General features: G+C 44.2%; 1 protein-coding gene across 1 annotated transcript in view; it reads right to left on the reverse strand.

Annotated features, from left to right (window-relative positions):
- ZC3H3 (zinc finger CCCH-type containing 3) overlaps positions 1-24,823 on the reverse strand; it is a 157,829-nt gene that overhangs the window by 40,373 nt on the left and 92,633 nt on the right. Inside the window, exon 5 of the mRNA XM_031591299.2 lies at positions 9,275-9,459. Within this exon, the coding sequence (XP_031447159.2) occupies positions 9,275-9,459 (185 nt within the window). The remainder of the gene's footprint in view (positions 1-9,274; positions 9,460-24,823) is intronic.

The following is a 24,823-nucleotide window of genomic DNA, read 5'->3' on the forward strand; positions in this document are numbered from 1 at the left end:
ATGCAGTCCCGGCACTCGAGCTGTCACTCTGGCTGCCAATGGCTGCAAAACCCCATCTGTTCCCTTTGCAAATGCAAAGAGCAAGTGTGATGCTGGTGGCCCGTGCCAGGAGATGGGAGGCATCAAGAGTTTGCAGGACACGAGAAAAAATCTTTGGGCACAGCAGATATTGCAAGGTGTGTTCAAGCCTGGTGCAAGATCACTGAGTATTACAGGGGCATTTCATAGAACCACAGAATGGCTGAGTTGAAAGGGATCTTAGAGATCACAGAATCATAGAATGGTTGGGTTGGAAGGGATCTCAAAGATCACAGTACCACAGAACCACAGAATGGAAAGGTTGAAAAGGATCTTAAAGATTGCAGAACCATAGAATGTTTGGGTTAGAAGGGACCTTAAAGATCATCCAGTTCCAACCAGGGTTGTCACCCACCAGATCAGGCTGCCCAGGCCACATCTAGCCTGGCCTTGAATATCTCTAGTGATGGGACATCCACACTTTTTCTGGGCAGCCTGTCCAGCTTTTTGTCCATTAGGACCCCCAAGTCTTTCTCTGCAGCTCTGCTCTCAATGAGTTCTTCTCCCAGTTTGTATACGTCTATCTGGAATTGCCTCAACCCAAGTGCAATACTTTGCAATTGCCCTTGTTAACCTTCATTAGATTCTCATGTGCCCAGTTTTTGAGTCTGTCCAGATCCCTCTGAATGGTGTCCCCCACTTCTATTATGTCAACTGCACCACTCAAATTGGTGTCATCAGTAAACTTGCTGAGAATGCACTCAACTGTCTATGTCTTTGATACAGATGTTGAAGAGCACTGGTGCCAAGATGGACCCCTGGGGAAAACCACTCGTGATCGGCCTCCTCCTGGACACAGAGCCACTGACAACAACTCTCTGGCTGCAACAATCCAATCAAACCCTTATCCACCAAACAGTTTACCCTTCAAAACCATATCTCTTCAATTTAAGAGTTAAGGATGTGGTGTGAGGTCATGTTGAAGACCTTACACAAGTCCAGGTAGATGACAGTAGTTGCCTTCCCTTTGTTCACTGATGCAGTCACTCCATCATAGAAGTTCACCAGATGGGTCAGGCGAAAGAACTGTTTTTGGGGATGTTTGTTTTTTTGGCTTTTGGCTTGGGATCTGCTTCCCCGAGGGAAAGGTGATGAGGCCATCATGCTCAAGCAAAGCTGACCTCCCAAACAATGCAGGGAGAGATCCAAATTAAAGCCCATCATTAGGGTAAGGTTAGAGCATCTCTCAGTCCTCTGCAATTATTTTTAAAGCACTTGAAAGCAAGCTCAGCAGGACAAACTATCCCAAGAGTGGGCTCCCCAGGGCAGCAGACAATCTCTCTTAATATTTAATACCTGGGCATAAAAGCAGACTCTGGGGTACAAGCATCTTTCAGTGCTCATGTGCCATCCTTTTAGTTAAAGCAGCCTGACAACCACATCCTTTGCCAGAGAAGAGGAACTGCTAAATAAATAAATAGATAAATAAATAAAGGGTGCAACAGTCTCCTTCAGCTGGTTTTAAATGGGTATATACCTATACTACAGACATGGCTGAATGGTTGGTTGGATTTTTTTCACAGCTTTCATCTTCTGGCAAGAAGAAATGTTATTATACGCAACCTAAAACCATTTGAAAATGTTGGGAGGATGGAATGTGTGCCACACTGGATGCATAACACTCTTTACAGATTCCTACTGGGAATTAATTTGCAGCCTCCAAGCAGTTTCAATACACGAGAATCACTCCCATTCATTGCAAAATGCAGCACGGAAGCACCCGTCGGACCACATCCAGCAGCCTGGCAGCTGGCAAAGCAACACTTCCTCCTTGCTCTCTAATTACTCTGAGTGAAAATATTCGTCCAACTAATAGAGAACTGCCTAAATATTTACCCAGGAGGAGACAGCCCATCGGCCACGTGGTTCAGAAGCTCTGTAATTATGTGGTTTTTAACATGCAGCAGCCTGGAAAGAGGCAAAGCCTCATTTCTCTCTTCTGTCTATTGGGATTTATGGAGCTGCAGCACAATGTTGGTTTTAGAAGCTTTTCCATCATGCCAAAAAAAAAAAAAAAAAAAAAAAGGTTAAACAATAATAGAATAACAGAATCATTAGGGAAAGACCTCGAAGTCCAACCCCAACCCATCCCACCATGCCCACTAAACCATGTCTTCAAGTGCCACATATCCACAGCTCTTAAACATCTCCAGGGATGGTGACTCTATCACCTCCATTGGTAGCCTATTCCCTGCAAATCTCAAAGGAATGAGTGATGAAGGTCAGAGCAAGACAGATGCACGGTGGAGTGTTGAGCTCTCCAAAGCCACCTATGCCCTATGGGGTTGAGAAATGATACCGAGGAATGGAAAGGGATTAAATTTAAAAATAGGAGCTGAAATGTGCTCGTGTGCAAGCCCATAGGGCTCGAGACTCAATGAAACATGAGGGACATGGTTTACTGGGCTTGAGTGGGGATGGATTGATGGCTGGACTAGATGATTTTGAAGGTCTTTTCCAAACTTAGCGATCCTGTGATTCTATGAAACATAATGCTGAGTGCCCCTAAGCTTGACTCTGACCCTGGAGAGCCTCACTTGGCCCTTCCTCCACATGCAACCCAACCGAATTTTGCAAGAGAGTGATCAAACACGCTGGGAGAGTACCAGTACTGGGACAAAGTGCTGCTGGAGCAGGACAGCAAACCATACATCCCTATGCTAAAGGCAGAATTTCCACAGCTGCAGATATTTAGATAAGAGTGCACAGGAAAAAAAAAAAAAAAGAAGAAGAAATGCAAAAAAAAAAAAAAAAGCTGCTGGGTGAGCATCAAAGAACTGCACATTAAGGGCTTTTTAACTGATTACACACAGCACGCTGGCGTCAGGCTTGATATTTTATATCCTGCATAAGGGACAGGTGTTTTTCTCTCTTCCTTTTTTTCTTTTTTCTTTTTTTTTTTTTCCTTAACGACTGATTCAGGTCGAAGAGCATCATCTGTAAGGAAACCCACAGCCCGTGCAAACGGGGCTGTTTCTCTTCATGCATCATCCCAACCCGACGCTGGCTCTCGGAGAGTTGAGAAGTGATTGTTGTACCTCACCCAGCCGTGAGCCTTGGCGTGTCGCTCCAGAGGGAACGGAGCTGTCATGTTCATTAAATGCATGATTACAGCTATGATTAATGGCGGGGGCTATAGCCTAACTCTTTCTTTTTTATTTTTATTTTTTTTCCCAACTCTGTTCGAATCCACAGCACAATAGCCTGGCTCTGGGTCTCTCGGAGGACACAACCCACTCTGAACTTTGCTTTTGGAACAAAATGGTGCAAGGTGATCATGTTAATGGGGCTCTCCATTGAACAGATTGGAGGCTATGTACCCCTATGACGCATTAATCTAGATGATTTTCCTCATAGATTGTAGAATGAGATGGGTACCTTCCTCTGGTACCTGGTCCCTTTCCTCCAGGGAAAGGCTGGCAGACATCTCTGTTGGCAAACCACCTTGGCAAACCATACAAACCGTATCACAGAATCACAGAATGGTCCAGGTTGGAAGGGACCTCAAGGATCATGAATCTCCAATCCCCCTGCCTGGTCTTAATACTAGACCAGGTTGCCCAGGGCTCCATCCAATCTGGCCTTGAACACTTCCAGGGACGGGGCATCCACAACCTCTCTGGGCAGCCTGTTCCAGCACCTCACCACTCTCTCTGTAAAGAACTTCTCCCTGACATCCAACCTAAATCTCCCCTCCCTCAACTTGAAACCATTTCCCCTTGTCCTGCTGTTATCTACCCTCTCAAAGAGTTGATTCCCCTCCTGTTTGTAGGCTCCCTTTAGGTACTGAAAGGCTGCAATGAGGTCACCCCACAGCCTTCTTTTCTCCAGGCTGTACAAGCCCAGCTCCTTCAGCCTGTCCTCATAGGGGAAGTGCTCCAGTCCCCTGATCATCTTCGTGGCTCTCCTCTGGACCCTCTCCAGCTCTCTGTCTTTCTTGTACTGGGGGTTCCAGACCTGGACAGAGTACTGCAGATGGGGCCCCACAAGAGCAGAGTAGAGGGGGACGATCACCTCCCTGTCCCTGTTGGCCACCCCTCTTCTGATGGACCCAGGATTCCATTTGGTATCCATCCATTTCTGGGTGGATGCACCATTCTTGGGTGCTTCCCACGGTGGGATGTGGGATGCTTTCATTCAGCTTCAACACCTCTGTGCAACTCCCCACCACCCCAGGACTTCTTAATGCTTCCTGAGAATGCCACCTAAGATTTCCCTTTGCATGCAAATCAACTGCAAACACTGCAGTGTGGTTAATTATACTCTTAATTATTTAGGAAGGATTCCATTGCTCCTAGGGCACAGTGAAAGAGCAGGAGACAAGGGGATGCACTGGGGCCAAGCAGTACAATGGAGTAATTATGCTTGGGAGTACAATGTCAGGGCATCAGATAAACCCCCTTGTTACAATGGGACCTCTAAGCCCGTTACAACAACCCCAAATCAAAATCTCACACAAGGAGAGAAATGGACTTCATACCAAGTGTCAGATGTCGCTGCAGCTCAGCGATCACTGTCATGGGGTTTTGCACCAGCATCCCATTATTTAGCCTTGCTGGACACCTGCACCATTGCAGCTTGCTTCAGCTCAATCCCTTTCATGCACTGGCACTAAGAAAAAAGGCTCTTTTCAACCATGCCATCCCCTTTACTAGGTCAAGTTATAAGTGTGCTTTGCTTTCTGTGGCACGGGCAGCCTACTTCTGGAAGAGGTGGCCATTCATTTTGTGGGGCTCTCCTGCCTTTATTGCTGAACAAAAAGTTTTGAGGCTGGCACTCAGGAAATTTATTTCTTTAATTATTATTCATTTAAGTGGCTTCCACTGTTTCAGATGATCAGCACTAGCAGCTGCTCGGGGTAATTTATTTTACTCACCAGACAGCAGAAGCCCTCACTTTCTGGAAGGTAACAACAAAACAAGGGCTTTTAAAGCAGCTTTTCATGCTTTCCTGCCTGACTGCATCCCAGCTCTGAACAGGAACATGCATGTTCCTGCTTCAGGCACTCACAGTTTTGTTATTAGCAAAGCATGCTCAATTAACAATGCATGCTCTGGTTTCAATGCTGTTGCAAAATCAGCTCTGTGGATGCTTGCAAGGAGCATCTACCATGCTCTGCACACCCTGGATCCAATGTGCTCTTCAAGGAGAGCAGGTCCCAAACCCAAGAGGTTGAGCTCAAAGGGACTAAGGGATTGAGAAATCTTATAACTGAGGTGATGGAGCTAAAAGGGTCCCGGGACTGAATGGTTGAGTAATCCTAAAATCAAGGGATTGAGTTCAAGAGAAGCTGAGAATTGAACAGCTCCAAACTTGAGGATTTGAACATAAATGAACCAAGGGATTGAGCAGTCTCAAAATGAAAGGACTGAGTTCAAAAGGAGCTGAGCAATCCCAGACCTGTGGGATTGAGCTTGAAGGAGCCAAGGGATTGAGCAAATCCAAAGCCAAGTGACTGAACTCAAAAGGGGCCGAGAGATTAATTAATCCCAAGACCAAGGGATCAAGCTCCAAGGGGACAAATCCCAAACCCAGCAGACTGATCTTAACAGCGACATGGAATAGAGAAATTCCAAGGGATTGGAAAACCCAACTGAGCTCAAAAGGGAACAAGGGATTGAGGATTACCAAACCCAAGAGACTGAGTTAAAAGGAATAAAGGGTTTGAGTAATATCGAACCCAAGGGGTTGAGTTTGAAAGGACTGAGAGATTGAGCAACCCCAGAAACAAGAGACTGAGCTTGGAAGAGAAGAGGGGATTGAGCAAACCCAAAGCCAAGCAACTGAGCTCAAAAGGGCCCAAGGAACCGAGCAATCCCAGAACCAAGGGGTTGAATCCGAAGGGATAAAAGGACTGAGTAATCTCAGAAATAAGGGACTGAGCTTGAAGGACTGAGACACTACTCAAACATCAAAATCAGCACAGTATAGCAGTAATCCAACTTGAACTGTTCTCACATCTTAGGTTGGCCTCCTCAATCATCCCATCCCAACACAGAATGAAGGCAAGACAATTGAGGCCACAGAGGGGTGAACAAGCTACTGAAGACTGGGACATTCTATGGCATAATGCAATGATGGGAATGTTTGGACATGAACTACAGGTTTTCCTGAATATCCAAAGTCACAAAGGGAAGACTTCCTTGCAAGAAGCAGCTTTGGATGTTGCTTAAACTGCAGTGAGCCCACATCGTGGGCTGCAATAGCTCTACCTGCACCGCTTGTGCCTAGATTGGGGTCAGGGCTGCTTTCTAGACAATGTCAAACCTTAATTTTGTTCCTGCTGCTTTCAATTTCATACCTTTTTTTTTTTTTTATTTCCCCTTTGAAATTTATTTTTGAAATGCTGTGTTGCCAGAACCTTTTGCTTCCTTCCCCAATTTCATGGAAATTTCTCAAGCGTCCGAATAATACAGCAATTGTAGTAAGAAATGAAGGAAAGGTTTGCTCAACCAGCTTATTGCATTTGCTTAATTAAAGCCACATCTAATTGCAATGCATCAAACACTTTCCACACTGTCCTGCTGCCACATTTCCTAACATTTCCGCAAAGTGAAAAATAGATCTTTGCATTTCTGATTGTAGTCAGGGCACAGAGAGACAAAATACCAACCCAATAAATTCAGGTGAACAGCAGAATTATAACCCATCGTTAAGTAAATCCAGGGCTATTAAACTGTCATGAGCACTTCCCATCTCTCTGCTACCCCAACACGCACTGGAAATTAAAAAGAGGAAAAGTTTTGCACAATATCCTCTCTTCATTCCCTTTGGCTCTTCCAAAAATTGCACACTGGGCTGTGTTTCTCTGCATGGTCCCAGTCCAGCACTGGATATTTATTGACAAGGATGAATCCACCAGTCTTTTTTTTAAGTTCCCTAAACATGAATTTGCTGTTTTCCAGTGGTTAGATGAATTTTAAAACCTTCATGCATTAGGATGAATGAAAATAAGGTTTGGAACAAGAATTATAAATATGGGATATGCAAGATGTGGGTTTGGGAAAAATTGCCAGGAAAACATCACAGCTCCAAACAGCAGCAGAAAGAGTGATTTAAGCATCTGGAAATTAAGCAGCACCTGGAGTCATGTCCATCTCCATGCTGCAGGGCAAAACCCAGTACACCTGAGTCTCACCCAAAAAAAAGTTCTTGAAAAAAACCCAATAACCCGAACTGTCCTTGAAAAAAAATCCAATAACAGAGTCATTATAGTCAACCCAACAAATGTACTGCTTCAAAATCTCATCCTTCAAAAGCCCTCCCTGGTACAATGGAAGACCCCTGGACTTCTGGCTTCTCTGTCCTGAAATCTGGATCTGCTCTATCTGACACTTTCTATGACCATGTCTTGAGGGTTTTGCCCACCTTTTGCTGCTCCAGTAAAAGTCTGCTGCATTGAATCAGTGCTTGGGGATGGTCCTCAATCTCAGATCCACACTCAGGATGGTTCTTCCCTATGGGCTACAATGATCTCACTTCCATTAAAAGGCACTGCATTTTTTTCAAGCCATTTCCACTATTTGTTACAATTGCTTTGAATTTAACACGTTCCCAGGCAGCAGAAGCACTCTGAAGTGCCTGGTCTGCCATGGAAAGGCAGAAGGAGTGCAGGGATTCAGACACTACTGATGGGATTTTTATCCCTGTTCAAAGCTCTTCTTCTCCCTCCCATAAGCCTTTCCTTTGTAGGTTTATTTAATGGAACCTGGTAGGTGACAGGAATAACCCATTCACCTCCCAGCACTGGATCTAATCTCTGGGTTGTAAGAAGGGAGGTGGGACATCTATTATTCATATCTCCTTACAACCACCCAGGAAACCCCAAACTGGAGTACACACAGCTCCCATTGATACTTCCCAATGACACTGTCCTATTTACTCCCTCATTTCATCCAGGTTTTTCCACTGTACATAAAATGACTTTGGCATTAAATTGCCTTTATAGCATCATTCATGAACTCACTCATCTCTGAGGCCTCCATCATTCCAACAAAGAAGAACACTATGAAACCACTGGCTTTGCCTTTCCCACTTTAACTTTTCCCAAGGATTGCAAATATAGGGAGCAAAACCATTCAATCCAGGTAGAAACTTGAAAAAAAAAAAAAACCAACCAACACTTCAGAAAGAATTAGAAACCTGATCCTTCCTGAGATCTGCACTTGAGGTGTCAAGTACCAGAGGAGCTAAAACACACATTTAATTGAAGCTAAATGTAAAGCCAGTAACCGCATCAAACTGCCTGCTTCATAGTTATCTGCAGAGTGACCCTCCTGGCTTTGTTAGGTCAATATTGAATGTAATTCGATGAGCATATCAAATACACTTAACCTTTCGGTGCAACTTGAAGCTGGCCAAGACTTAGCAATCCTCCTTATGGTTAAAAAAAAACAAGCAGTGTAACAGGGTGGATCTAAACTTGGTACACACTAACTTGAGAAAAACTCAATAGTCTTCAATTGTTCTTTCTTAAAGCTTTTGTTTCTTTTATGTTGTTTTTCCTTCGGTGCTATTGTTAATAAAAAACATACTGTAATCAAGAAGAACTTGGGGATGTCCTCTGGCAATGGTGAGATGTCCATTACCTTTGTGATGAAGTGTCAGCAATGCTGCTAGGAAGGTTGTTTTTTTTTCCCTAAAAATATCTCAGAGACTTCAGGTTGGATATTAGGAAAAAATTATTCCCCAAAAAAGTGGTCAGGCATTGGAGCAGGATGCCCAGGGAAGTAGTCGAATCACCATCCCTGGAGATGTTCAAGAAATCTGGAGATGTGGCACTTGGAGACATGGTTTTTAGTGGGCATGGTGGGGATGGGTTTGGGTTGGACTTGGAGATCTTGGAGGTCTTTTCCAGCTTTAATGATAGCATGATTGTATGATTCTATGAGTGGGCATGATGGTGGTGGGTTGACAGTTGGACTTGAAAGCCTTAAAGTTCTTTTCCAACCTTAGTGTTTCTTTGACTCTGAGATTCAATGACCTTGTTTAGAGCTTCTCAAGTGTTGCAGCAATTCAAGGGAGGTGAGGAGCTGGAAACATCCAATCATAGTATGGCTTGGGTTGTGAAGGTCGTTAATGATGACCTGCTCCCAACCCCATGCCACGGAACAAGCAGCTATAAGCCAACCTCAGCACTAAAGCTGGAGCACTGCTGGATATTTGATACAAACTAGGACAAATTCTCACTGCTCACCTGCTCTGCCAGGGCTCTTTGTGCTCAGATCTCTGCACCGACCAGGGGTGCTGGAAGTTTTGGAGAGTTTGTTTGCTGACACACGGTACATCACCCCTCCAATGCAGCGATAGCCTTTGTTCTTCCACCTCTGCTGTATGGCTTGGGATTTGCCACTCTTGGGTGTTGAGCTTGCTTGGGGTGACCTGTAAGGAAAGGATAAAGCCAAGGTAAGCACCAAGTCAGGATGATACCACAAGGAACTGTGAGCAAACCCAGAGTTGCTCAGTGATGGAGGTGGTACAGAAGCAAGTAGTTAAGCTCCTCCTTTGGAGAGTGAAAACAAAAGGGACTGGGGAATCAGATCTTATTTACTTACATCAAAAATAGGTGCAATTAAAGACTCTACAAATGGTACCTCTTCCTCTTGCACAAATAACCACTTTTTTTCACCCAGTTTGCCCACAGAAACACTTGTCCATGTGCTTATCTATAAACCCTGCAGATCTTTCCCATTGACCCCAAAGCACAGCTTCCATCTGCTCTGCTGGTTTGTGTCTTCCTAATGGGCAGCTTGGCAGAGCCAAACAGGGATCCAGGTGGGTTAACAGATATTGTGTTGCTCAGCACTACTGTTCTGGGCTGCCTAATGGGCTGGAAGAGCCTATCCTGATGATGGATACAAAAAGCAGAGCCAGAGGAGTGGTCACTCAGATATTTTTGCAGCCCTCTGCAAATGCAGCTCTTTCAAGGCTTCTTCCATATCCTTGTGTGGGATGAGCTGCCTCAGGATGCTGCCATCCCATAATGCCAGGAGCAAATTCCAGGAGCCAAACTGGTTCTCTGCAGCACTGGGGACACTTTTCCAGCTCCCCATCTCTCTGCTACCCCCTCTGAGGGGACACACTCTCCCTCCTAGCTCTGCAGTGAGGATGACGATGGGTCAGGAGCTGTGTTATAGTCACACAAATTGGGGTCGTTCCTAACATCTGTTTGCTCAACAGGCAAAGGACAGGTTTCAGAAGCTCTCAAGTGACACCCTGGGAACAAATCCTTCCTGGATGGGCTCATCTGTCACCAAAAAACTCTTCTGCTTCCCAACCTGACACCCTGCACAATGCCATCTCTCTCCCCATCCGCCACCCGGCTCATTGCTGTACATATGCCGTTATGCAAACAGAGCTGTTCCAGCCAAATCAAATCTACTCCAATATCAGTCGTCTTAACCATTTAGCACTAATCCAAACAGTAATTTGTTTATGCAAATTAGAGCTCTAATTTTGTATTAGTACAAACTATGCTCATAATGCTATTAGCAGAACGTATATAAACCGCGCATTACTGAAGAATATCTGTAAATTAAGGCCTGCTATCCTATCAGCAGAATGCAAACCCTGGAGAGCATTACCTTTAAATGAACATGTGCTGCAAAGAAAGAGAGAATTGTAAAACGTAATAGTTACATTTCTTAGTGCTTAGCGTGACAGCCTATTCATTTAATAGGGCTGTTGCCACTGGCTACCAACCTCACAGAATTACTGCCAGATTTGCAGAGGGGATGGGGACAAAGAAGTGCTCTGCTGCACTGAGCACAGTTTCTTTGGGCCCTTGCTAAGGAGACGAGCAGAAAACTTGAAATTTTACAAGGAACAGCAACCCTTCAGCTCTTAGGGGGTTGCAGCTGGTGTAGATCCCAAGAGCTGAAGAAAAATTTCCATTGAGAAGGCAGTGTGCACACATCTCCCCACGGTCATCCTCTTGCTGCAGGCACAGCATAGAAAATCACAGTATCAGTAAGGGTGGAAAGACCACTAAGATCATCTAGCCCAACCATCAACTCACCACCACCACAGCACTAAACCACGTCACATAATGTGACATCTACCCAAAAACTCCACAGATGGTAACTCCACCACTTCCCTGAGAAGTACACAACACACATGAACCCTTCTAGTCTTCCCAATGGAACTGGATGAGGAGGCATGGGATGCTCAGTGGCAATGGCTGATCATAGAGCCATAGAATAGTTTGAGTTGGAAGGGACTTTTGAAGGACATCTAGTCCAACTTCCCTGCCATGAACGGGGACACCCACAGATAGGTCAGGTTGCTCAGAACCCCATCCAGCCTGACCATGACTGTCTCTAGGGATGGGGCATCCACATCTCTGGACAACCTCTTCCAGTGCCTCACTACCTTTATTGTAAAAATCTTCTTCCTTATACCCAACACTCCAAGAGATTCATGTCTCTCTAGTACCAAGGACTCCAACTGGATGCATCTGCCAATATCATTGAGGAAAAGCACTGGTCCCAGCATTGGCCTCTGAGGGATATCACTCGTCACCGATCTCCATCTGAACACTGAGTCACTGATCACCACTCTCTGGATATGATTTCACAACCAGATCCTTTACCATCAAACAATCCACCCATCAAACTCCTATCTTTCCAATTAGGAGAGAAGGATGGTATGTGGGACCAAGTCAAAGGCCTAACTGAAGTCCGGATAGATGACATCGGTGGCCCTTCCCTTGCTATTGGTGCAGTTAAGCCACTGCAGAAGGACACTAGGTTGGACAGGCAGAACCTGATCTTGATAAAGCCATGCTGGTTGTCTTGTGGTGGAGTCACCATCCCTGGAGGTGTTCAAGAAAAATGCAGATGTGGGACACGGTTTAGTGGCCACAGAGGAGATGGGTTGATGGTTGGATTGATCTCGAAGGTTTTCTCCAACCTTAATGATTCCATGACTTTATGAATGGACATAGTGGTGGTGGGTTGATGGCTGGACTTGGTGACCGTAGTGGTTTTTTCCAACCTTAATGATTCTTTGATTCTCCCATGCTGGGCACTTTGCACACAAATCACTAGAAATGCAGAGTTTGAGGGAAAGTTTGGAGGTAAAGAGGGGAGATTTGGAGGAAGGGGGTGTCAAAAGGAATACTCTGCCATTACTCTATCTATTTAACATCTGCTAGATGGTGCATTTTGCACCATAGCTCCATTTGCTATAAAAAGATACACCACACTGATGATACACACCAAATGGCACGGGCAGAACTGCATTTGAGCCCAAAAGGATAAAAGCATCACCCAAGATGCAGTAAAGCTCCCTGGTAAAATCCATTGTGAACTAACCAGAGCCCAACCAAATGTAGCCCTTTTGAAGGAAATTCCACACCAAATGTCTAGAAAAGATTAAAGATGGTAGGTGACCCTCTGCACATGACCATCACAACCTCAGTATGCTGCAAACACCAATTTGCATATCATAGAATCATTAAGATCAGAAAAGACCTACAAGATCACCAAGTCCTATCTGAACTCATCCCCACCAGGCCCACTAAGCATGTCAATCAGTGCCACATCTGAAGACCTCCAGGGATGGTGAATCCACCATTTCCCTGGGGTAGAATCAAAGCGATTCTTGCTCAGAAAAACAGTGATTTAGAGAAATGCTCTCATGTTCAGTACGCTTTCCTGTGAAAATGTCAGTGGGGTCCAAAATAAAAAAAAAAGACTGGGGGGAAAAAACAACCCTCCTACAGTTGTAAGATGGATTTAGTCCAACAAAACGCAGTTCCCGCAAATGCTCTGGATATTTATTTTCTCACTTTTTTTTTTTTTTTTTTTTTTTTTTTGTGCTCCTTCCAAGCGTTGAAGTGGCCCTTGTTACTAAGTCACCATTTATCATGGAGTTATTACCCACTGGCATCTGACCCTGTGTATGTGAGCAGAGAGAGAGCAGGTAGTAGCTGCCAGCGAGCACCAAGCAGTGAGAGCTGCACTTAATAAAACATTTTATACTTTTATAAACCACTGTAAAAAAAAAAAAAAAAGAACAAATAAATAAATAAAAAAAAAGGAGAAGGATCAGAACAGTGTTATGCACCAAAGGACCGTGGGTCCCACATCTCCCTGCAGAGACTTTCCTAGGATTTTTGCCCAGCAACGTGTGCTGAACCTCCTCCAATTTGCATTTCTGTAGAAAAATTATTACTGAGGTTGCCTGAAAGTAAAGCCACCAAGATAAAACATACGTTAGGGTTTAGGCTTTAGGGTTAGGTTTAGGGGTTGGGCACAGGATTAGGGGTTAGGCATGGGGGTAAGGTCTAGGCATAGGATTTGGGGATTTGGGCTTAAGGTTAGGCACGTGTTTAGAGTTTAGGGGTTAGGGTTTAAGGGTTAGGGTTTAAGTTTAGAGTTAGGTTCTCATTGCCCGAAGGGTGACCACCTCCACTTCCACCCTTTGGGTGATTCCGCAATGGGAACATTGGTATGAGGACAACCCGGGCTCCTCAACCTGGAAACTTATTTCTAAAAAGTCAAAATTAATAGGGAGAAGAAAAACAAAAAATAGAACACAACGATTTCTCAAAAGGAGTTGTAATCTGCTCCAATAACCTTTACAGCTGTTTCCCCTACTGGAGACAGACAGACAGAAGGAGAGGCACCAGAAGGTTGCATTACTGCTTCAGCAGTTTTTTAATCACTTGATGAGGAGTGCTCCGAAACCCCTGAGTTCGGGACATTCTCTCCCCAAAATTCTCATGTTCTGAGCCACATTGCCTGAAATTCCCATTTTCCGAGCTACGTTGCCCCAAATTCTTGTGTTCCCAGTACATATTCACACCATGCAAATGCACAGGCTTGGAGATGTTGCTCTCCAGGAGATGCTTGGCAGGGAATTTCAGCTGCTGAACTTGAACTCTCACAACTTCTGTTATTTACTTCCAGAAGGCCTGTTCGATTCAAAATCAAAGGTAAAATATGTTTTACATAGAAAACTCTAAGCATAACCTAAGCCCATGTAGAAGAACAGAGAAACTCAACGGTCCAACCCTATGGAAAGTTGTAGCCCCAACAACCTCGCATCCACCAGCATCACCTTCACCCACTTGGCAGTGACACCGACCCTGGGGACAGCCACTGTTGGGCCAAGAGATGTCACCAACAGAGCCTCACAAAACCCCTCGTCTCTTTTCATCCCTGGCGGTGTCACGGCACTGTGCTGAATTGTTACCCTAATGGAAAGGACGGCCTTTGGAAATGAACTGTATTGAGAAGAGAGGATAAAATTAATGAGATAATAGCCAGGCCAAGGACCTGAAGAATACGCCAGCTCTCGACACGAGGGGCTTGTAATTCCCTTTCTGCAGCACAAGCCCTCGGATCTAAAGAGTTCTTCCATCCGTCCAGAAGACCCGCTCCGGCAGGAAATTTCATTAACGCTGGAAAATAGGAAAGGTATTAAGCGTGGATAATGAAGGCCAGAGTGTGAACAGTGCCTTAAGATAGTCTTCTTTCTAGCCTTTGTAATGGGAGGCATGAACTTTCCCTTCAAATCCATTTCTAATCCATTTGAAATACTACAGCAAATTATCTTCCCTTCAGCCCGAAAGCGGCCAGCCAATTTACTCCGAATAGAAGTGACAATGCTACAGAATTTATCGCCATAACCTTGACTACACAAGGTTGAGGGTTGTCTTTCCCCCACCCTGGGGTGGACAGGGGAATAAAATTTTTTAATGAAAAGGGGGTAGAAAGATACTATAAAAATGTTTAAAAACAGTATAGCAGTTGTTGAAGATCCAACATCAACACCAGAGCCAGGCTTGGTGGCGAAATCTCTGCATCTGCACTAAAAATGTTCTGGGTGCAAGTCCTGGGCTAATAAAACACTGGATCTGGGCTCTTACCATGCATCTCTTGAATCATAGAATTGTTTGACCTGAAAGGAATCTTTAAAGGTCATCCAGTCCAACTAGAAGTACCAGAAACCTTGTCCGAGTCCAGAGATTTTAAACAACAACTTCATAAACACTCATTTTGATGAAGTCTTGATTTTCCTTTTCCTTTTCCTTTTCCTTTTCCTTTTCCTTTTCCTTTTCCTTTTCCTTTTCCTTTTCCTTTTCCTTCCCTTCCTTTCCCTTCCCATACCTTCCCCTCCCCTTCTTCTTTTCTTCCCCTTCCCCTTTTCTTCCCCTTTTCTTCCCCTTTCCCTTTTCCTTCCCTCTTCCTCCCCTCCCCTCTCTTCCCCTCTCCTCCCCTCACCTCCCTTCTTCTTTCCTTCCCTTTTTTCCTTCCCATTCCCTTCCCTTTTTTCATTCCCTTTCCCTTTCCCTTTCCCTTTCCTTTTCCTTTTCCCTTTCCCTTTCCCTTTCCCTTTCCCTTTCCCTTTTCCTTTCCCTTTCCCTTTCCTTTTCCCTTTCCCTTTCCTTTTCCCTTTCCCTTTCCCTTTCTTTTGGTTAATCACTGAACCACTTCTTTGAAAGTTTGCAAGAGCAACTTCACAGCATCTGGCAATAAGTCCAAAGTGACAACTGGACCAAATGAGTCCAAACTCCTTGCTTCCAAACACAGCAAAACTGCTTGAAATGGAACAGTCCACTGAAACTTCATTCAGTACACAGCAAACGCTACTGAAATTCACTCACTCTTAAATAAACACCAAAAAAAAAGGGGGAAAAAAAAAAGGGGGGGGGAGATTTCCAATTCAAGAACTTGGGAAATGAGAAAGGACAATCCACGTTGGAGTGAGCAGATGCTCAGGTTTAACACCCACATGCTATCCACACACATGCACACCACTCATTAAAACTCAGACAAGCATACACAAACTCACCTACATTTGAAATACCAAACTGTCTGATGTATTTAAATTTAATACAAAACAGAGAACAGGGTAAGAGCATCCCAACGGCGCTCCAGCCAGCTGAAACCGAGAGGATTTCTTGGAGATCACGGCAATACAAGTGGCTCTTAATGGATGGTTTTCTTTTACTTCTGGATATCTTCTTCAGGCTTAGCTTATTTATTTTTTTTAAGTAATCCTTACATAGTAAGAAATCGCATTTACATGCTGGCATTTGGTTCCCAAGGAAGGAGTAGATGATGCAGGGCCAGGGTGCGCTGCAGGGCCAAGCGGGAGAGAATCTACTGCCACAGCCCCATAGGTGGCAATGCAAAGGGCTGTTTTGGGTAAGAAACACAATATTTCTGGGGGAAAAAAGCCACCCACAATATCCTTGTTCCTTAGCATGTAACAGAACAAAATAAGATTTGGGTTCAAATCTTATTTGGTGCTCCTCCAATACCCCAGCAGTGCTCTGATCTCCTGCAGCTTGAGTACTGCTCACACCTAAATACATAAGGAAAAACAAGTGATTCCATTCAGTGTTTGATTTTCACATCAGATCTGCACACTATCGCTTTCTTCTTCTAACTAAAAAAAATGCCAGTTCTCAAATAAACACTTCCTACTACTACTTCAGACCTAACATTAATAAAAATCACTTTGTTTTAGTTATTTAGATAACTCAGTTCAACTTGTCTTATACTCCAGGGAATCCATTAGATTTGAAAATATGGTTACCAGCAATAATCTCATTTGTTTATAAACAAATCTCTGTTTTCAATAACCAGTGATAACTATGAAATGTGCACTCAACAGTTCAGATTTTCTTCCTGGGCATCCAGTATGACTCAGAAAACCCAACAAACACTTAAAAACACTTGGAGTTCAGTTGAATGAAACCTGAATTTGCATTCAGATGCATCACAATGCTGACCTCAAGTAAAAAATAATCCAGCACAGATCTCATTTACCATTTTCAAAATCTGAGAAAAATTATCAACCTCAATGAGTGCCTATTAAGCCACACAATTGCCTAAATAAAGATGTACGTATCTAATAAATCCTCCTGACTTGTGAAGGAAAAAATAGTTGGAAGTATATTACAACGGTTACCAACCACAATAATGAAGATTCCTCCAGAAACACTCTTGGTGAATACAGACATGGATCAGGACTAGACTTGGTGATTTAGATCAAGGATTTCCACCTTGTAAGTTTAAATCCTGATGGAAGGACGTGGTCAGCGGGCATGGCAGGGATGGGATTGGGTTGGACTTTTAGTGATCTTGAGGTCTTTTCCAACCTTAATGACTCTGTGATTCCATCTGGGACCTAGTCAGTGGGCATGGGTGGGTTGACAGTTAGACTTGGTCATCTAGAAGGCTTTTTCAACCTTAATGATCCTATAATTCTATCATTCTATCAATTAAACCAACATGAGCTGTGACGGCATGATACAACAAGGTTTGAAATAATGGGACTGCCAGCAACTCTCCGCAGACCACCAGGATTGACTGCAAACAATATCATTGTTTTATATTTTCCCCACATATCACAGTGTTTAAAATTTTCTCCATATAATTAAAAGCTTTTGGCTTCATACCTGGTACTGAAGATATTATCACAACCTCTTTGAGGTGTCTTCCCAAAGGGCTACAAAACTTAGAGTCAAACTTTAGTTAAACTGATGGGCACTATTTGTAAGAGTTGATTCCTCTATAGCTTTTCACCCCAAATTAAGTAGAGAGTGGAGCAACCGCACTGATCCTCATTGCAAAGATGGGATTGGGCAGTGCAATGGGAAATAATGATTGGGACAGGATTGGCAATACCCAATGTTTTGAGAATTAAAAGCTTCGTGAATCATAGGACCATTTAGGACTTGGAATGCAAAGCCCCAAAGCTTCCATCCCCATTCCAGTACCCAGAGATCAGTTTTGCATGGGGACAACAATGATGTCAATGAAGGAAGACTTTGCTCTGGAGTGGGAACAACGAATGCAAGAAGGATGAAAAATAAATTATTTGGGGTTCCTCACCTCTTTCTAGCATCATTCTCTGCTTTGTTTTTCCTCAGTTTCTCTCCTCCTTTCCTCCTCTGAAGTTGAAAAACCAGGAAGGGGATGAGATCCAAGCATCCACAATGCAGGACCCATCTCCATAAGTAGCATGTTTGGATTCTGAAAAATCTCTGCAGGTTTCAAGCTTATCAACTCTACTGTTGGTGCTACCTCTCCAAGGCAGGACTCTCTATGGTACACTCAAAAGCAAGCTGCTGGTTCACATCAGAGCCCATCAGCTCACCCTACAGCTATATGGGGACAGTTCTGGACCCAACACAAGTTCCCTCCATGTCAACCCCAAAATTACCCCAAGCACTCAGCAGCAGCTCCTTCAGACTGCAAAACTTATTCAAAACCTCACATTTCAGCCAATACTTTAAATAAGTCATATTTTTGCTCCACACAAGAGCCACACTGGTCTTCTCTCACCACCCACATAGCATGTGAAAAGAAATGTGCCCAACATCATAAATCCTGCTCCAAGCTGGGGATTAAAACTTGGAGCATTAGTGCCATAAAAAAAGCCTAATTAAGTCTGCAGAAGAAGATACAGTTTGGGCTGCACGTGATCCACAAGCAAGCCAGGAGCTGGCTCATGTCTCCCTTCTTCAATTGCTCCAAGCAGGAGCAGAGGGAAGCCCTGTGCTGCCTTTTCTCCAGGGATTTGCTGGCCATGCATCACAACCCCGCTGAATTTAATCCCTTTTTTTTTTTTCTTGAATGCCTTTCAACTCCACGTTCCCTTTCAGTTCCCTATGGCTCCCCAAAAAAACACAGCCAAGGCTTCATGCTTGGCAGCTCCACTGTCTTGGCCATGTAGTGAGGGTAAAGCCATGTGCCAGGGAAAGCTCTTAAATCCCATCAGGACCTCTCAAAATGCAGAGAAATTGCAGTTATTACCTCAAGGAGGGCAAAAGTTCCCTACTCAGCTAATCAAATAAACAGATTCAGAGTATCCTGAATTAGATAGCCATGTGCCAACCCTAAATTGGCATCAACCCTAAATTGTTTTGAGAGACTGGTGGGAGACTCTGTAAGGGAGAACACAAGATCACACCAAAACCCAAGGCTTCAAGTCACGTTGGAACGTCCCCTTCCCATTTGAAGAGGCATAAAGATTCCCCTTTTTCTGCAGAAAAGCAAAGGAAGTAGCTAGTAGGCTCAGCACCAACATCCACCCTGAGGCTGATCCACTTACAGTATCACTTGTTGGTCAATAACCACCAAAGAGCTCCACAGAGGTTAATGGCTTAAGCAGCAAAAACAAATTGAAAGGAGCAAATAACCTTTAATGTCCCGTGACATGTTCAGCCTCCTGCATTTCCTCTCTAGTCCCTTCATTTTCAACTATTATGCAAGACAGCAGCACGGCAACAGGCTTTCTACCATGTCAGCAATATTTGTGCTGTTAGTGCTGCTCCTGGTGGTGTCACATACAGCCTCAACTGAGCATTTTGGCAATTCATGGTAATGCCGCAAGCTGCCTTTAGAACAGCTCTTTTCTCATTTATAAATGCATTAATGTTCTTTGAAGGCACTTTCACCTGACATCATGCTCCCTTCTCAATGCTGGGAAGGGCTCCAACGACACAAAGTTGTGGCAAGGGTCAGGCTGGGTGTTAGAAAAAGGTTCTTCACTTTTTCAGTGGTCACACATGGAACAGGCTCCCCATGGCAGTGGTCATGGCCCCAAGCTCAAGGAACATACAGGCAATGCTCTCACACACAGGGTATGGATTTTGGGGGATGCTGTGTGAAGCTAGGAGTTGGAATTGATGGTCCTTGTTGGGTCCCTTCCTCTTTGGGATATTCTAAGATTTTATGGTTTTATACAGTTTTTATCTTTTTCCCCATGCAAATCGGGACATGTTGATACATAAATCACAGAATCATTGAATATCCTGAGTCTGAAGGGCTCCAATGCTCAGGAGCTATGTCTGCACCCACTTCTGTACACACCCCATTGCCATACTCCCAGCACTGCAGTTCAGCAGCCTAAGGTAGTTTTATTTCCTCCCTTTGCAAACTAGAAGAAAAAATGCATTCCTGCCTTTAAGAGTTTGTAAATGAAAGATGGGACAGGATAGCAAGATGAGAAGAAATTAAATCCATCAGTACCAGTGGGAATGATGGTGGAAGGCAGTTCAAGCATAACAGCTTCCTATCAGCCTCACCAAATGCAAAAGAGCATCAGAAAAAGGGGGTATTATTAAAAGAGGGTCAGCTAACGATGCCATTGGGTACTGACATTTCACAGTGGGATATCTCAGAAGCAAACCTGGGCCATAGCTTGTATCCCAATCCATCACAAGCAGTGGCTCTGAGCTGATCCCACAGCAGCTTTCCTGACTTGCAGAACCCCCCAGAACAGCCAGAGAGGATTACTGCAGACGGATATTGACTGAGGGTTTAATTACTTGAGGATAACAAGAGAGTTTTCCTGTTAAATTTGAAAGCGTTGCTAATGCCAAGCATTTAATTGGCATCTCCTTTTCTAATGTAACTGGAATTGAGTGATCAGATGCTGGTGACAGAGGGACAAGCAAAAAGCCATCAGTTGTTACAGACGCAGCCCTATTTTAAGATCACACACGTTACTGGATGCACTGAAACCTCTCTCCCTAAAACAAGGCTAAATAAGATTTCACCAATGCACTACGGTCATCCCAGCCTTTGCACGAGGGTGCACTTCAGTTTCAATTTCAATTTCAGCAGTCTTAAAATCACAGAATCACAGAATCGTAGGGGTTGGAAGGGACCTCCAGAGATCATCGAGTCCAACCCCCCTGCCAAAGCAGGATCCCTACACCAGGTAATCACTTCTCACCTCTCTTGTCATTCTTATGACATGCGAGACATAGACAGAAACTGGCCAAATCTACATCAGTACCCTATGGGTTCCCTTCTTATCATACACACCCCGTGAGAAATATTCCACCCACTTCATTTCCTGCCATAAACCCTTCTCCTAGATCCATGACCAGGTTTCCATCCAGTTTTTCCTCCCACACTTTCACCCAAGCAAAGGTGCCCAGCTCCACCAGCTAAATGCATCTTTGCTGAGCTGCCAGCAGGACAGTATCGTTCCCAGCAGGATGCTGCTTCTGCCTGTAATTAATGCTTCATCATCATTCCTGACAGCAAACAGCTGCTGCGGTCTCAATCACTCATCTTCTTGTGGCTCTCTCTTTCCTAAAGGCTGGTTGGCATTATGTTGGCCTCTTATTCTGTTCTCATTCCATGGCTGACAACAGCTTGGTTGGCTTCATGACCTTCTGACTAGAGGGTTTTGGCCAAGATGACTGTATTCAGTTTGCCAGGTTTGAGTTTCACAGGGAATTCTACGTGTTTTACCCCCACTGACCCACAGCTGGGGCTCTTCTGCTGTGGTATGGATGAATTCAGATTTTTGTTGAGGTTGGCTGCTTGGCTCAATTTCTCTCCAATTTCTAAAATGTTGCCTTCATAATTCATAACTTCTATTCTCCCCTCTTCCTCAATCCCTGTTTCAGCTCCTTGCACAGCTCTTCTCCATGCCTTACGAAGGGTTACAAACCTCCTCATGCTTCAGAAATCCATCTTCTGTCCAAGCCCAGCCTAAAGCAACTTTGCTTGACCACCTGAAAGTCCAACTCCAACCCACCTTGCTTAGTTTCTCCATAGGAGGAGTCAGATCCCACCAGAATTGGGTCACCAATGGATTTTCTGAAATGTCCAAAAAGTTAATCAATCCAGTAAAGTCCTAACACTGTAAAAACTTCTCCAATGGAACGGTGGCCTGGAGAAAAGACAAAAGAACTGCTCAAGAAGACGTGATAGTTCAGATGAAGCTGTTTTCAAGGTAGGTCAACGTTCAAACTAAAACCCATGACAGCGTCCTGTTAAACCGCTTAAGCAAAGATGGAAAATGGAAATGCTGACAGCCCCTAATACACAGCTTTCCAACACACTCCTCTAATGCTGCAGCAGATCAGTAATTATACCGGGAAGACCAGGGGACCATTGTCCCATTAATTAGATTCCTTTTACCTCCATTAGCTTTGACGATTGGACAAAGTTCATTACGGTTTAATTCTGATTAGCTGAAATGGAGCTCTCATAGCACACGAGATAGGCAGGAGTGGGTCCCATAGCCATGTGGGATGGGACATTAATGCTTAATCCTTCAGCAGTGTGTGCTACCACCCTCAGTGACTGGCTCTAAAACATGGAGGGAAGCCAGGAAATACTCAGCCAGACCCCATTCAAGGCTTTCACTCCTTTCCAAAAATACACAGCATAATTGCTTTTTCCAGAGGCAGCTCCTTCCTAAATGCTCTTTTTCTGACGCAGGAAATAATAGTAATAACACCACTAGAAGCAAGAACAATTGATATGTTTTAATTACAGAAAACTAATAACTCCGTCAGGCAGCAGGGCTCAATAGAAACACTGCACTGGGGTCTGATCCACAGGGAAGATGTGAAAAAAGTTTTGTGGGGCTGTGGTTCTTTTTTACTTCCCTAGCAAGAAAATTGGGTTTGCTGTCCTCTTATTGCTCTAAGGAATAATTAACAAACATTTCTCCTCCAGTTGGTGATGGGTTGGCAGTTGGACTGGATGGTCTTAGACATTTGTGTCCAAACTGTTGGCTTGCATGGACCACAGTGAGTGAACAGGAATCATCCTATTTATTTCAAACGACAACTGATAAAAAGAGGATAATAACACTATTTGATAGGACAAATTCTCATCTACGAATCACTGTTTTTCAACACAGTCACCACCATTACCTATGCGTTTTCACCTGTGATGAACAAGCGCCTTCATGCACGCTCATAAAAATCTGCACCAGCAGACTGCCACTGTCATCACAGCACAGAAATGCACACCACTGCCTCACTGTGCTCACATCCACTGTTTCGTCTTCACAAGCATTCAGTAAGTGTTGATGAATGTCAACGGCTGTAATTTTTTCTACATGGAAGAATTAAATTCCACATCTTTGCTTCATGCCCACTTCCATGTCAGACGCCAGTCTGTCAGACTGCTCCTCTGGTGCCATCTGCCACGTAGCAACAAAATACAACAGAATATTGGTGGTAAAGTTTATTCTCTACTGCCATATCACCAACACCTGCTTCTGACGTCACGGGCCAACATAATAAAACAGGAGGCATTATTTTTGGAGCAGCCGTTGTAAAATACACAATTTTGTTACATTATTTTAATTCTTAACATTTTTCTTAAAACATTTTAAAAAAGAAAGGAACAAAAAACATAAAACTAGTGGGATGTTTGAGCTTGTTTTCATGAAACTAACGGATCGGCCTGGTTCAATGGAAGGGGCTGCAATTCTTGGTGAGGTATCAAGGCCTCCATCAGAGATTTTTGATGAAATTTTACTCTTCTTGTACTTCACCCTTGACAAGTGTTCACATACTGCCAAAAGGCAATGCCATGAATAAGGTGTGATTGTGAACCGAAGGATATTTCTCTTTGGTAAGACAGAGATTATGAAAGTTTGGTAAAGAGACATGATCAGATTTTTGAGCTGAATTATCTGACTACAACTCTACACATTCAATTTGAAAATGCGCAGGTAATGTATTTATATCAACTGAAAATGGTGCTGCAAACACGAATTGATGGGTTCTTTTGCAATCTTGAAACCCATCCTCAAATTCCTTTATCAAAACTGAAAGCACAGCTACATATGCCTCACTGTTCAGAGCACCGTGCTTAGCCAGTGTATCAACATGCAAAGTTATTTGCCATCACTTGAGTCAGCACTGCACAGCACTACCCAATAGGTGCACATGCCAGAGACCACTCCACAGTGAGGAACTGCTGCCTTTACAGTGCGGGGCAGGGGACAGGCTGCAAGTTGGACATGTCTTGGAGGTCTTTTCCAACTAATGATTGCATGATTCTATGAGTGGTCATGGTGGCGATGGGTTGACGGTTGGACTTGATGATCTCAGTGGTTTTCTCCAACCTTAATCATAGAATGGTTTGGGTTGGAAGGGATATCAAAGATCACCTAGTTCCAACTACCCAGCTATAGGAAGGGACACCTCTCACTAGACCAGGTTGTTCAAAGCCCAACCCAGCCTGGCCTTGAATGCTTCCAAGGAGGGGGCATTGATAACCTCGTTGGGTAACCTGTTCCAGTGTCTCACTACCCCCACAGTAAAGAATTTCTTCCTAATATCTAGCCTAAATCTACCCTCTTCCAGATTAAAAACATTTCCCCTTGTGTTTCTACTTGGCCTAATAAAAAGTTCTTCCCCAGCATTCCTGTAGGCCCCCTTCAGTTACTGGAAGACGACTGTAAGGTACCTTTGGAGCCTTCTCTTCTCCAAGCTGAAGAGCCTCAGCTCTCTCAGCCTATCTCCACATCAAAGGTCCTCCAGCCATCTGACTATTGTCATGGCCCTCGTCTGGACCCACTCCAACAGCTTCATGTCCTTCTTGTGTCGGGGGCACCAGAACTGGATGCAGTACTCCAGTTGGGGTCTCACAAGAGTAGAGTAGAAGGGCAGAATGACCTCCCTTCTGGTCACGCTTCTTTTACTGTAACCCAGGATACGGTTGGCTTTCTGGGCTTCAAATGCACATTGCCAGCTCATGTTGAATCTTTCAGCAAGTGACACCCCCAAATCCTACTCCTCAGGACTGCTCTCAATGCTCAACTTACATTTGTGCTTGGGATTGCCTCAACCCAGGTGCAGGACCTTGTACTTGGCCCTGTTGAACTTTATGAGGTTGGCATAGGCCCACCTCTCAAGCCTGTCCGGGTCCATCTGGATGGCATCCCTTCCCTCTAGCACGTCAGCTGTACCACTCATCTACAAACATGCTGAGGGTGCACTTGATCCCGCTGTCCA

The sequence above is a fragment of the Phasianus colchicus genome, chromosome 3, assembly GCF_987193195.1.
Source record: "Phasianus colchicus chromosome 3, bPhaCol1.hap1.1, whole genome shotgun sequence".
Taxonomy (NCBI): domain Eukaryota; kingdom Metazoa; phylum Chordata; class Aves; order Galliformes; family Phasianidae; genus Phasianus; species Phasianus colchicus.